This window comes from Nanorana parkeri, unplaced genomic scaffold (genome assembly GCF_000935625.1).
Source record: "Nanorana parkeri isolate BGI_ZX_2015 unplaced genomic scaffold, ASM93562v1 scaffold14, whole genome shotgun sequence".
NCBI lineage: Eukaryota > Metazoa > Chordata > Amphibia > Anura > Dicroglossidae > Nanorana > Nanorana parkeri.
Window position 1 is genome coordinate 1,234,302 of NW_017306282.1, and position 14,654 is coordinate 1,248,955.

General features: G+C 44.0%; 1 protein-coding gene across 2 annotated transcripts in view; it reads left to right on the plus strand.

The window, feature by feature from the left end:
- The window catches only part of TMEM263 (transmembrane protein 263), a 22,973-nt gene extending 8,593 nt beyond the window's left edge, over positions 1–14,380 (plus strand). Inside the window, exons 2-3 of one of the 2 annotated variants that reach the window (XM_018557840.1) lie at positions 5,402–5,470; positions 13,363–14,380. In XM_018557840.1, coding sequence (XP_018413342.1) covers positions 5,407–5,470; positions 13,363–13,643 — 345 coding nt within the window. In that variant the 5' untranslated portion in view covers positions 5,402–5,406 and the 3' untranslated portion in view covers positions 13,644–14,380. Of the gene's footprint in view, positions 1–5,401; positions 5,471–6,674; positions 6,773–13,362 lie in introns of those variants that run through there. The other variant, XM_018557847.1, reaches the window with a different exon arrangement.
- Positions 14,381–14,654: the final 274 nt, after the last annotated feature.

The following is a 14,654-nucleotide window of genomic DNA, read 5'->3' on the forward strand; positions in this document are numbered from 1 at the left end:
TACTATGCGTCGGCCTATTCAAACAATTGGCAGCTACATGCACGACAAACGCAGAAAAGTAGCTCATGCAGCATTTTCAGCTGTCTTCTTTTTTTTTTGCCCTGCGCATTTCTGTATCTCAGAATGAAAAAACAAAACAGTTTCGGCCTTTGATATATAAATATAGAGGCTACCATTGCTGTGATCTTTCTGGAAATGCTAGTTGCTTAACTGCCCCTGACGACTGAACCAGAAGCATGCAATTAAGGAAGTCTGAGTGAAGTCCGAATTTCCAGTCTGTATATTTGTTTTGGGTCAGTGATTCATTAATATTAAAGCAGGAATGGACAAACTCGGCCTTTCAGCTGTTATGGAACTACACGTCCCATGAGGCATTGCAAGACTCTCACAGCCACAGGCATGATTCCCAGAGAAACTGTGGTGGAGATAAAGTATTGCGCGTACCACTTTTTTCCGCCATGTATATCCCATCATACTCCTGACCATAGGTTCCCAAATGGAACAATGGTGAGTGCTGCAGTGATGAGCGGATGGCGCCGCGTTAAGAGCAATGAAAAGAAGTATCACCGGCACTCCCAACAGTAAAGTAACACGTTTTTTGTTTTGTTTTTGACACATGCTGACATTAACACAAACCAAATGACATTTCGGGGACGCACATTGCTCTGAATTGCAGTGCACTGGGGCAGGGAGGTGCATTGGGGTGCCTCGCAAATGAATCGCAAAACACGTGCTGTATGGTAACATACGCTAGGTACATGTTGCCATAGCGTGCATTAATTGCACGATATTGTATGACTAACGTTGGGTGTGAACGGTCCTAAGGGCAGACCACCTCACCTTAAGAGTCTCTTCGCACCCCATCCAGTGCGTTCTGGTACGGTTCCGTGCCCTGAATGCACTGGATCGCAAATAACAAAGCCTCCCGCATTCTGGGGTGGGAGGGGGGCGTGCTGTAGCCTCCTGCCAGCACCAGAACGTGTGTTACAGCAATGCCCTGCGTTCCAGTGTGATCGCAAACATAGTGCATGCGCTAGAACGTGGGAGACTATGTTTAAGCGATCCAGTGCGTTCAGGGGCCGCAAAGCAGGATGGATGAGGTGTGAATGAGCCCTTGAGGTGGTCTGTTAAAGTTTGTGTGTACACGATTCGATAGAGAGAGAGAGAGAGAGAGAGAAAGGAAAAAAAAAAGAGAGATTACTGAGTGGTCAGATTATTATGACCACCCCATCAGTACTTTGTTGGGCCACGAGATGACTCCACGAGATGTTGATATGTGATGCAAGGAATCTGACACTTCACTGTTGCCCTTCTGTTGTCTTGTACCAGTCTTGTCACTCTCCGTTCTGCCCTAACATTGACTAGTCGCTGACGGCCACAATTCGCACGTTCAGACCCAGATTTTTGGCTGACAGTCCAGCCTTTAAACACTTTAACAACAGCTGCTCTTGAACGTTTAATGAATTCTGCTGTTTTGCTGATACTCGCTCCATGGCTCCGAGCGCCAACAATCATCCCACGTTCAAAGGCTGATAAATCTCGTTGTTTACCCATATCTTCAGAACAAAATCACTTCTACTGTCGTGGTAAACAACCTGCTTCCCTATTTATAATGGTCTGGCCCTCTAGCAACTTCAGCGCCAAATTATAGCTAAAGTGTGTGTGTGTGTCACTTTTATTTTATTTTATTACTGCATAATACGGATGCACTGTCTCCCGGGTAGTAGAAGCCAGGGTAACATTCACAATTACAGCTTGCTAGAGCTTGACTTTTCTGGATCTCTCTGAACTACTCTACCCATCATGCTTTAGTGGCCTGTAACTTGAAGACAGTCATGTAGCTCCTGTCTCAGTAGGATGGCCCCAGAGGCTTCCAGACAAGTTGTGACATGAGCTGATGGTGATTGCGGCGTAGCTGGGAACCTCGCTGAACAATCTGTTTACTTCTATGTGGCATGTGAAAACAGCCCCTCAAGTCATTCTTTGTCATGTTCAGTTCCAGAAATGTCTCGCCGTGCTGGATTAGCCAATACCTGCTCTTAGCATGAACCTTCTGGTCCTAAAGCTGAGCTCCAGGCAAATGACGAGATGAAATGTATATACGGGAACTATTTTACCTGCCAAAGGATTTGTATTTCTGTCCATCCAGTCCTGAGATTTACACAAGTCTTTTGCACAGCTCTGTCTGGCAGGGAAGGAGACCTGACTTTTCTCTTCTGCAGTTAGGTAACACTTACAGGTCTTGTTCCTCCCCCTTTGTTCTCTCCCAGTTTGAGGCAGGCAACAGCAATAGGCTGAAATCAAGTCCTTAGCAGGACTAGCATTTAAAAAATACTTTTCATTATCCTAGGGCACAAAACTGCATTTTTTTTATTTGAGTTATTTCTTGAGTTTAGTTTGAAAGCATTCTGGGCAATCTTACCCTTGCAGTGGGGCTACCCCCTAAATCTTACCCTTGCAGTGGGGCTACCCCCTAAATCTTACCCTTGCAGTGGGGCTACCCCCTAAATCTTACCCTTGCAGTGGGGCTACCCCCGCATTGCAAGGTTTAAGCGCTCGTTTTGGGTGGGGGGGGGGGCTCAAATAAAGCAGACATACTTACCCCATTCTTGGGCTGCTAGACTGGATCCGTAGCCTCTTCGTCCCTGGGCTCCGGAGGTCTAAGGACTAGGTGCCTAAACTTCATAACTTCAGCAGGCTCTCCATTCCCCGAACCACCACACGAGCCTAATCTGTAAAACGACATCCTAAATCGTAACCAGCCTTCCTCTATTTACTCTGCTAAACTGACAATCATCCATTCTAATCTCCATCTGTCAGATCCATTCAGCTGCTAACTTCCCTTTTCAAGCTGACTCCTGATTTGTAAGCCCAGCCCTGCCCAATTCTCATCGTGTGGGCAACAGAACATCTCCATAACATCAGGGGAGGTGTTCTGTAGTCTATCATGGTGGACTTCAGGCAGGGCTAATAACGCTGATTGGGATTTCAGTGCAGTGAAGACACTGGGGGGGATTTTTCAAAACTGGAGCAGACAAAATCTGGCGTAGTTGCCTTGGGCAACCAGTCAACATCTCTCTTCAGTTTGTTCAGTTAAGCTCTGCAAATAAAAGAGTTGCTGATTGGTTGCCATGGGTTTCTGCTCCAGATTTTGTCTGCTCCAGTTTTCATAAATTCCTCTCACTGTGTTGTCAGCTTGGAAAGTAGGTTAGCAGATCAGCAGTCATTTTTCTGTGTTTGCAGTGTTTTTGAAAAGACAAAACACGGGGAAATGTGCATCTATGGCAGATATGTACTGTATCTTTTATTGTATTGTTTAACTATGAATACTAGTAACAAAGGCCATAACCCTAGTCAGGCCAGGCGACTGCTGTGGGGCCCAGAAGTGTGTGGGGACCCAGAGCTATACCTGGCTACACACAATTCATGCAGGTAGAAATAGCATTGGCAATTTATATTGATTAAGTGAATGGGGGCATATATCATTTTGAGGACCTCTATATGATTGCCATTGCAATAAGTATTGTGTATCACTAGAAGAGTTGCCATTTATAATGGCTATTAGGTGAGCAGGGGATCTTAAAGAAGCACTGTCACCTTTATCCATGCAGAACAAAATGACAGTGTCTTTGCAAACGCCCCCCATGACCCCTTAAAACTCGCTTTGTCTGTGCTCTATCGTTACAGTCGACACTGAAAACACTAGTGTTATGGACCAGGGGGAGTGATGACGCTACTCCTTTGGTCATGTGATAGTGCTTGGGGCAAGCGATTGGCTGCTAGGCCTGGGCACTGTGACACAAGAGGAGGTCACATGTTCCTCCATACCCAAAAGTAGGGCTGCAACCAACTAATCGATAATGAGGATAGTTGTTAACTATTTTTCATTATCGATTAGTTGGCTGGATCCCCTAGCTCTCTCCTCCATCCTGGGAGCAGGGCACAGCAAGCAGTGGGTGGGTGCAATAGCCAGTCTCCTATTGCAATTTGAAATGGCCAATAGCAGGCTGGCTATTGCACCAGCCCCACTACCTGCTGTATTTACATTCAGCTGCCGTCTGCGGAATCTTGCCACTGGCAGCTGTCATTCCCCGGCTAAAGCTATCCAAGCGTCATGTGCTTACAATACAATTATTTAAAAAATGTTTTATATAAGGTGGGGAAAAAAGTCATCTTTGGTTTCAGCCCAACAAATTCTGCTACGGGTGGTGCCATTCATTTCAATGGCACGCTAAATGCGCCTCCCACCCTCGATGTGATCACCCGCACTGGAACGCACGGTGCCACAATGCTGTGCGTTCCTGTGCAATTGCAAAAAATTGTGAATGCAGTTTTATTCTGAAGTAAACTTTTAGTGTCATGGAAACCCAAACTCAGGAGTTTCAATAATGTTGACTGTTGAGGCTATATTAAAAAGTCAATGTATTTATTTTACATGCGTTACATGGAGAGCATTGGAATCTACATTGCTCTGGCTGGCTATGGTCCTAATACAGCATGTATAGGGTCTGGGTTGTGTGGGAACCTGGCTATGTCCTTTTTGAAGTGTAAATCTTCTTTCTGATGGTATTTGCAGAGGTGACGAACATGTGTTGTTTACCATTCTTCTAAAACAATAGCTATTGTGCACAGGAACCAATTTCATTGTACTGTAAATGGTTTTGAAGAGGCATTCTTGGGGGGTCATCACATAAGATAAATGCAGGATGTTAGACAATATTTGATTGAACCAAAATATGTTATAAATAAAATGTCCCAATTTCCCCCACATTAGTAACACTGCATTTGTGTGTTTTTATTTTAAATTAGGGATGGTGTTTATTTCATTTTTCTTATCAATCGATAAAATAATCGATTATGAAAATAGTGATTAGCTGCAGCCCTACCTGAAAGCGTTGGGTAGTGTTGGAAGGAGCGGACATGCAGGTTAGTATGGGGAAAGTAGGGCAGGGGGCTTATTGGGGTGCTTGCAGAGACACTTTCACTTTGTACTTTGCCTGATATACATCTGACCACTAGAGGTAGCACTTCTGTATGAAACGCAGTAATCAAAGTATAGAACAACATATAAAGGTGTAAAAGGCACAACAAAAATGACTTTTAGGCAAGGGTTTCGATTAAAAAACCAAATCATCTGATTTGCTGAAACGTAGATTGCTGTAAATAGTTACTGATGTTGTTTTCCCTCCGCACTGTACAGCAGAAGAATACAGGCTGTGTTCTGGCCCGGTCTCTGGGGTCAGCTCTGTGCTAGCAGAATATGTCTTCACATCGTTGCAATACGTGACATAATGTTGCTGTGCGGCCTGGAACGGTCGGAAGAATGTGAAAAGTTCTATATATAATTCTGCTGGATGATTGATCGCTGTGTATAATTACCAGAACTGTGTTTGTGTTGCAGGCACCATGAATCAGACACAGCAATCAGAAGAAGAGGTTCCTGCTTATCTACGGGAGGAGGCACCAGAGGGTAATTGTGGTTTTCACTCGAAGGGATTGTCCTTTTCCAATTTAGTCTGTGTTATCATGATGGGAGTGAAATGACTTGCGGTTTAACAAGTTGTCTGTGATGGGGAGGGGGGGGGGGTTTACCCCCCCGGTTTAGGCTGGGGTTTGACAAAATGTGAATGCAGTTTTATTCTGAAGTAAACTTTTAGTGTCATGGAAACCCAAACTCAGGAGTTTCAATAATGTTGACTGTTGAGGCTATATTAAAAAGTCAATGTATTTATTTTACATGCGTTACATGGAGAGCATTGGAATCTACATTGCTCTGGCTGGCTATGGTCCTAATACAGCATGTATAGGGTCTGGGTTGTGTGGGAACCTGGCTATGTCCTTTTTGAAGTGTAAATCTTCTTTCTGATGGTATTTGCAGAGGTGACGAACATGTGTTGTTTACCATTCTTCTAAAACAATAGCTATTGTGCACAGGAACCAATTTCATTGTACTGTAAATGGTTTTGAAGAGGCATTCTTGGGGGGTCATCACATAAGATAAATGCAGGATGTTAGACAATATTTGATTGAACCAAAATATGTTATAAATAAAATGTCCCAATTTCCCCCACATTAGTAACACTGCATTTGTGTGTTTTTATTTTAAATTAGGGATGGTGTTTATTTCATTTTTCTTATCAATCGATAAAATAATCGATTATGAAAATAGTGATTAGCTGCAGCCCTACCTGAAAGCGTTGGGTAGTGTTGGAAGGAGCGGACATGCAGGTTAGTATGGGGAAAGTAGGGCAGGGGGCTTATTGGGGTGCTTGCAGAGACACTTTCACTTTGTACTTTGCCTGATATACATCTGACCACTAGAGGTAGCACTTCTGTATGAAACGCAGTAATCAAAGTATAGAACAACATATAAAGGTGTAAAAGGCACAACAAAAATGACTTTTAGGCAAGGGTTTCGATTAAAAAACCAAATCATCTGATTTGCTGAAACGTAGATTGCTGTAAATAGTTACTGATGTTGTTTTCCCTCCGCACTGTACAGCAGAAGAATACAGGCTGTGTTCTGGCCCGGTCTCTGGGGGCAGCTCTGTGCTAGCAGAATATGTCTTCACATCGTTGCAATACGTGACATAATGTTGCTGTGCGGCCTGGAACGGTCGGAAGAATGTGAAAAGTTCTATATATAATTCTGCTGGATGATTGATCGCTGTGTATAATTACCAGAACTGTGTTTGTGTTGCAGGCACCATGAATCAGACACAGCAATCAGAAGAAGAGGTTCCTGCTTATCTACGGGAGGAGGCACCAGAGGGTAATTGTGGTTTTCACTCGAAGGGATTGTCCTTTTCCAATTTAGTCTGTGTTATCATGATGGGAGTGAAATGACTTGCGGTTTAACAAGTTGTCTGTGATGGGGAGGGGGGGGGGGGTTACCACCACGGTTTAGTCTGAGGTTGTACATAAGTGTGAATCACTTTACATTCACTTTTGAATCAGTTCCACTTCCTGATTCATCTTCAGGACGGGAATTGGAGAGAGATCTCCTCAGCTGGTCACAAGTGACAAAAACAATCTGGGTTTTAACACCTTCCCTACCCTATCCAAATTATTAAAAATGTTTTTTTAATTTATAGATACACTTTACAGCAGTACTCCTACATGTGATATATTAAAAAGTTACCTCGCACGTGTAAAATAAGAAAAAAAACGTTTCCCGCTGACTTGCTGCTCTGTGAACCTGCAACCAGGGGACCTTAAAGAAACACTGTCACCTTATCCATGTGGAACAAAATGACAGTGTGTTTGCAAAGGCCCCCCTGACCCCCTAAACTCTCCTCGCCTGTGCTCCCTCAACGCTCTTTTCTATGTCACAGCCATCACTGAAATAACTGGTGTTGGGGACCAGGGCGAGTGATGATGCCTAGGAACCCACTTCCTGTGAGTCTAGGGCGTCTGATACCATTCAGGTCCTTCTGTGTCCTGTAGTGATTTAGGGGCCAGCAGATGGAAGCACAGTATATCTACAGCCAGAATGTTTTGGTTTTTGTTTTCTTCATTTTAAATAGAGGAAATGGTTAAATCATTGGTTTCAGGTTTTTTTTTTTATTTCCTTCAATGGGAAATTTTTCTTCAGAGACTAGACTGGAAGTGGGAAAAAATCTCCCCAAAGTAAGCAGAAATCCCCTCTTAGTTGTCACTGGAACACGTGTCCCCTCATCTCTTTTTCCACTGCTAACCTTAAGTTCTGTATTTATGTATTCAAGGTGTTTATATAGCGCTGCACATTTACACAGTGCTTTACACAGTACACTTTTTCACATCAGTCCCTGCCCTCAAGGAGCTTACAACCTAAGGTCTCTATGCACACAGGGCTGATTTAGCCAGAGCCAATTAACCTTCCAGCATGTCTTTGGCGTGTGGGAGGAAACTGGGGTACACGGAGGAAACCCACACAAGCACAGGGAGAACATGCATGGCCGGGATTTGAACTCTGGTCCCACAGTGCTGCAAGACAGAAGTGCTAACCACTACACCACTGTGCTGCCCCACACGTTTCCACATATTTCCCATCACTTCCTTCCCTGCTGACAATGGTCCCAAGGAAAAATAGAGAGGCTGGGTTTCCCTAGCAGGACACAGCACCCTGACACTTTAATTTCCACCACAGCTCTTGGTACACTTTTACCTTTATTTCGGTTCTTTTCTTTTTTTAGCTGTGTAGGGAACAGTTGCCAGACCTTACACACCGCACAATCAGAAGATGGGGGATTGTGTGGTCAGGCAGTTGGCAGGCCTGAAGATGATCTGGGACCCTTGGATTGCTTCAGCAACAGGCAGTTCCCATATGTCTACTCTGACAGGTTCCTCTTAAGTTTGTGCGTGGTGATAAAGCTTTCTCCATCAGAGAATCTTATGATTGCATGTCTGACCCCGTGTCACAAGTCTGCAATATGAAAATAGTCTGTGTTTACATCATTGTCCTGTTGACCAGCTGAGGATATCTTCTCATGCCACATATCAGGTGTGATGGCAATAGTGATGACAGAGCTATTTCGGGTGCTGGAATGTACAGTACTGTCCGCTGCAGTGACATTGTGTGTGAGCCTATGACTTATCTACTGAACTATTGTTCATTTCATTAAAGTGGACTAGTAAAATGGTTGCCTATTCCCAAAAGAGTCATTTTGGAATTTTGATGTTAAATCACTTTGGACTTTTAGGGCTTGTTCACACCGAAAGCGTCTGCGTTCCAGAGCGGTAGCTGGTGGAACGCACCGCGATCGCTAAGAAACTTCCCCCCGCGTTCTGGCACCTCTTCCCCACACACACACACGCACCCACCCCCCCCCAACCCCCCCCGCCCGCAGTGCGATCGGACGCGTGGCAAAACTTTTTTTGCAGGGTTGCGTTCCTCGGCAAACGCAAAAAATAGAGCAAGCCCTATTTCTTGCGTTTTGCAGTGCCACGCGTCTGATCGCACTGCGGGCGGAAGGGGCGTGGAAGCAGTGCCATTGAATTCAATGCACCGCCACGCCCCCTCCCGCCCCACCTCGCAGAGAAGTTTCTTAGCGATCACGGTGCGTTCCAGCAGCTACCGCTCTGGAACGCACACGCTTTCTGTGTGAACAAGGCCTAAGGATCTGTATGTAGCAGTTAAGGTAAGGATTAGGAGAACTGGCCACACGTTAGAATCTGATTTTATAATGTTTACTGTAGAATCGAATAGAATTGTATGGAAATAAAGGTGAGTGAGTGTGTAAGTGACACTAAACTCAGGAGTTAAATCTTAAAAATACATTAAAGTACCTTAACTGCTAACAAAAAGGCATTTTATTTGTGTATCACTCGGCTGTAAATCATCAAATCATCTCTGAATTGGTGCTGACACTGTACTTCCTTCTAGAGGATGGCTATGTTTGCTCCCCATGGTCACAGTGTTTGTTGTAAAGTAGCCACCACTCCAAGCTCACTCCTGTGATGGACTACAATCTCAGTACAAATGAGCAAACTAAACATTAGATTGTAGTCCATCACAGGAGCGAGCTTGGAATGGTGATTTACCACAAACACAGGGACAATGGGGAACAAAAGTAGCCACCCTCCAGAAGGAAGGACAGTGTCAGCACCAATTCAGAGATGATTTGAGGATCTACAGCTGAGTGATATAGAAATAAGATACATTTTTGTTAATAGTTAAGGTACCAAAATGTATTTTTAAGATTTAATTCCTGAGTTTAGCGTCGCTTTCATCCGGCTGAACAATGTCCTTCAGTTTGGCCAACAACTATTTAGTGCAGTGGTCTACCACACTGGATATAAATTGAATAGAATGCTTGGGCAGACACAATGCACAATGTAGGCTTCTCATTGATGGCTCTGACATTGGAGTGAGGCGTGTGTGCTGGTAATGTCACTCTCATAGGTGACATTGGGGAGTGTGTGCTGGAGTGTCACTCTCATAGGTGACATGAGTAGTGATAGTGGGGAGTGGGTATAATTCACTCTCCAGCAAGAACCGTAAACAGCCCGGTAATTATGTCAAATCTTATGAGACTGGCCGAGGCAACCTTGCTGAAAGCAGAATTCTGGGAAAATTATCATTAACCCTTGTGGTAGCCCTCTGCACTGCAAGGGTTTAAGTGCTCGTTTTGGTCTAGGGAGGAAAATAACTAAGGTGTACTCACCCGATCCTGCATGCTGTGATAGCACACCCTCCTGTCTGTCTACTCCTATGCTGTAGTGATGGGATCTCCCTCAGCATCCTCATGTTCTATACACTGTGTATTGAACGTGATGATTTATGGGACCTCAGACCGCTGCAGCAGAGGGGAAGAGAGGCTCCAGGGACCGGTCTAAGAGCAAGCCAGCTCGGAGGATCAGGCGAGTATAACTTTGTTATTTTCCTCCCTAGACTAAAATGAGCACTTAACCCTTGCAGTGCAGAGGTAGCCCCACTCCAGGGGTTAAGAATAATTTTCCCCAGAGTTCTTTAAGATCCATACTGCAGGTGTACATGTGTGAGACAGTTATCACCAGTGGTGAAAGGAAATCTCGCAATGGGATCATCTATTTTAGTGACAACTGTCTAAGCGGGAACTTTCCCTCCCTTTTTAGAGAGATTTCCTCTCACTTCCTGTTGCATCTCCATGACAGGAAGTGACACTCCCACAATTGGTCACAGGCTGTAAAGAAAAGAAAAAAATGACAGCCGTCCTATCCATTACCTACTGTATCCAAAATAAACAATTGAACTGAACAGGTCTGCACTGGGCTGTCAGTGCCCGTATTGGAAGATGGATACATACAGGGAGAATAGTCTACATAACACATAGGGACATATTTATAAAGCAGTCATTGTGGTTCTCACTTAATATTTGCTGGTGGCGAATCAATAACTGTAAATGAAAACTGCACCAGAGTGATGTCCACACATCTAGCTTTCAATATACATCTAGCTTTCAATATATGAAGCTGTTCTCGGGCAGATGATGGAACTGGTGCAGCAGACATTTCCTTTCACACATTCTCCATATCACAGATCAGTGTGGTGAGCGGCGCTGAGTTTGCTTCATTGATGTGACAGGTGAAGACCTACTTTTGAGGGGTGCTGGGGTTTGCACAGACGTTAAGCCGGGCAGGGTTTGATTTGTTGAGAGGTGAGAACTGCATAGAATATGAACGTGTCGTGTTTGCTGTCAGAGCTCAGGGTGAAGAATGGGTTGCACGAAGGTGTCATAGTAAACAGAACAGGTGTTGTACAGTGTCACGGCAAATGCCTTTCAAAGACTTTACTTTCCGTTTTAAAAGAATTGGAAAGTGAAATTCATATTTTTCAAACTTTCCATCTGTTACATATGCAATATGTCTTTTGCAGCCCTGCCCATTCTTGTACATCCTATTGCTGACCTTGGATGGTTTATACTAACAGAACTAGCCCTGTGTATAGTGTTGTGGCTGTAGGCAAGCACAGTACCTTTTGGGTCAGTGTATTTCATGCATAGTGCATCTCGCAGCAGGAGACAAGCAATGCACAAAGGGAAATCGGAAGACCAAGATAAGAGCACTTCAAAGAGACCCTGCCATCAAACATTTCAAGAAAAAGATATATGTGCATTTAAAGTCTTTTATGAATGTTATTTACCTGTAAGATACTCCCTTGTGTAGACATCCAAAAGTCTGCTACTAGGCGATGCTATCTTGAATATGATGTTGGCAACCTCGGCACTCTCAAAGCTGCTACTTAAAGTGACCCTAAACTCTGGAATTCTTAAAAATGCATTCAAGTGCCTTCACCATTAACAAAAATGTATCTTATTTGTGTATCACTCGGCTGCAGATCTTCAAATCATCTCTGACTTGGCGCTGACACTGTCCTTCCTTCTGGGGGTTGGCTACTGTTCCCCATGGTCCCTGTGTGTGTTGTAAAGTATTCACCGCTCCAAGCTCGCTCCTGCGATGGATTACAATCTCAATACAAATTAGTAAACTAAACTTGAGATTGCAGTACATCACAGGAGTGACTTTACAGCGCACACAGGGACCATGGAGAACAGAAGTAGCCACCTCCAGAGGAAAGGACAGTGTCGGCACCAATTCAGAGATGATTTGAGGATCTACAGCCGAGTGATACACAAATCGGATACAATTTTGGTAATAGTTCAGGTACTTGAATGTATTTTAAGATTTAACTCCTGGGTTTAGTGTCCCTTTTACGTGACACTCCATAGTATTCCACTTCAATGCTCCTTCAGGTGCTACATAAAAGATTATGTAGGGAGGGGAAGGGAAGGGCAGAGGAGCTGGTACATCATTGAGTAATTAGACATTATCCGAAGAGAGGGTGATGACATGCAAGGAGGCAGGGAGCTGTGCTAGGGATTTCTTGGGTCTCTTCTGGAGTGGACACATTTTCTAACAAGTTTAAATGCACATTGCAGGTGAATAAATAAATGTAAAATTCTGCAAGGAAACATTTAAAATACTTGTTTTTGTTTCTGTGCTTTTACCTGCATTTTGTTTTTTAAGTTAGTGACAGGGTCTCTTTAAAACAAAGTGCACCTATTGTTTTTGCTCCAATTCCCTGAACCAAACTGCTCTTTATCCCATGATGAAGTCTATTGCTTGTCGTCTTTCCTTCCACATCCTTTCCACTCCCTCTGGTGGTGGCTAGGAGCTGCAGAAAGGCACGGCAAGTCGGTAATGGGTAAGGATCAGCTGAAGGGAGACTGCAGGCAACCCTGGTGACTAGGGATGAGTTTGGGTTCGGTCTAGACACAAAAGGGAGCTGTCAGTGCTGGCCCAGTCAGCTGCATCCAGGACGTTCCTTGCTAATGTCATTGACCTAATTTGGCCATATAGGGTTTATGTCACCATCATCCTGCCCCTCTTTTTTACATGCGGGCTAGGGAATGCCACAACTGCGGCTGATTGGGCCGGCACGGACAGTCAAACCTGAGCTCATCCCTACTGGTGACTAGTCATTTGCCTTCTGCTTGCCTTTTTTCAGTTCCTTTTTAGGGTGTAAGAAAATGGTGACTCCTTGAAGATGTGCCCTAACAATAAAACTGAGCAGGTGACTGTATTATGAGAAATATAGAGACTGCCATTGAAAACCTCCTGAAGATGCTAGAGACCTGATTGTGTCTGACCAAAGTGTCAGCTCTTGTGATTTCTCTAATTGATGTGGGTCAGTGACTTGGATAACATTTTAAAGTCGAAGTTTCAGAATGACAGCCAGGGAACCAGCATTTTCAAAAGGAGTCAACAGTGGCGTCTGACATTTATTCTTGATAGGTTCCCTTTAATCTTGCATTGGTTTTTAACTGGATGTTGGTTATTCTCTGCTCATCTGAAGATTTCTCTGAGACGCATGCTAATAACGTTTTCTGAATTTCTTCCCAGACTCTGTCAAGGACCACCCTCAGCAACAGCCTGGAATGATCTCTCGCGTAACAGGGGGCATCTTTAGCATCACCAAAGGAGCAGTTGGCGCCACCATTGGCGGAGTCGCCTGGATCGGAGGCAAAAGCTACGAGGTGACCAAAACAGCTGTCACATCGGTACCCAGTATAGGCGTAGGCATCGTGAAAGGCGGCGTGTCAGTGGTCACCGGCAGCGTGGCCGCCGTAGGATCAGCAGTCTCCAGTAAAGTCTCTGGAAAAAAGAAGGACAAATCTGACTGAGCCAATCGTGTTATCTCTTAGAGGACTGTCCCTGCCGCGATTTTGGTATCTGTCGAAGAGCCAAGCCAACGCCACATAAGACACTTGATATTGTAGCAGCGGTGCGGCTAATCAAGCAAGCGGATGGGAGCGCAGCAGTGGTACAGTGAACACGGATTATAACCCCGTTCACTGACACTGCGTTTCAAATGTTACATTTATATTACACCAAATCATGTGTTTGTATCATTCACAAAAATATTTTGAATCTTTTTTTTTTTTTTTTTCTTTTGCTGGAAACGGTGACATCCGCAAAGCCATTTGTTTAGAGGATATTACGTCAGATACTTTTTTTTTTTTCTTTTTCTTTTTTGCGTGTGTTTTTTGCTTATTATGTTATCAAAAGTCACAGCACATAGATGTGTTTATTATGGTTAGCTGTTAGTATTTCTTTTTTTCATTTTGTGTTTGGCTAGGCCGATGAAGCAATACCATGATGTGTCGATCCTTTGCAAATTTCCTTCATGGTTTACCGAGTCAGTGCAATTGTATTGGTAGATGGTGGAATAGAAGAGTCGCTATGGTATAAATAGAGGTGGAACTCTTATAGTAGTCCTCTTTGTTTGTTTGTCCAAGAATTTCAAATGCTGTTCCCCCTCCGTATATTTGTTCCATAATACATGTTCTATTTTGTGCTAGGTAACTGCTGGTGTTTTACGGATCTCTTCATTTATTGGCTTGCATCCCAGCTGAGGATGTAGTCTTTAAATGGAACATGTCAGGATATATATACACGAGCTGCATCAGTGGCTTGGTAAGAAAGGATCAGAATGACAGCCTTGGAACCCGCATGTGCAAAAACAAATCCTCATTGGCAGCTTCCATATTTCTATCCTGACAGGCCTTCCCTTGAATCCAGGTACAAATGAAACCTACATTATAAGAGCCTCTGCTTGCTGAAATTGTGTGTGCATGTATAGTCAAAACTATTATTTTGTAGTTTTGGATAGGAAAGGATTAAAACCCCTGTCA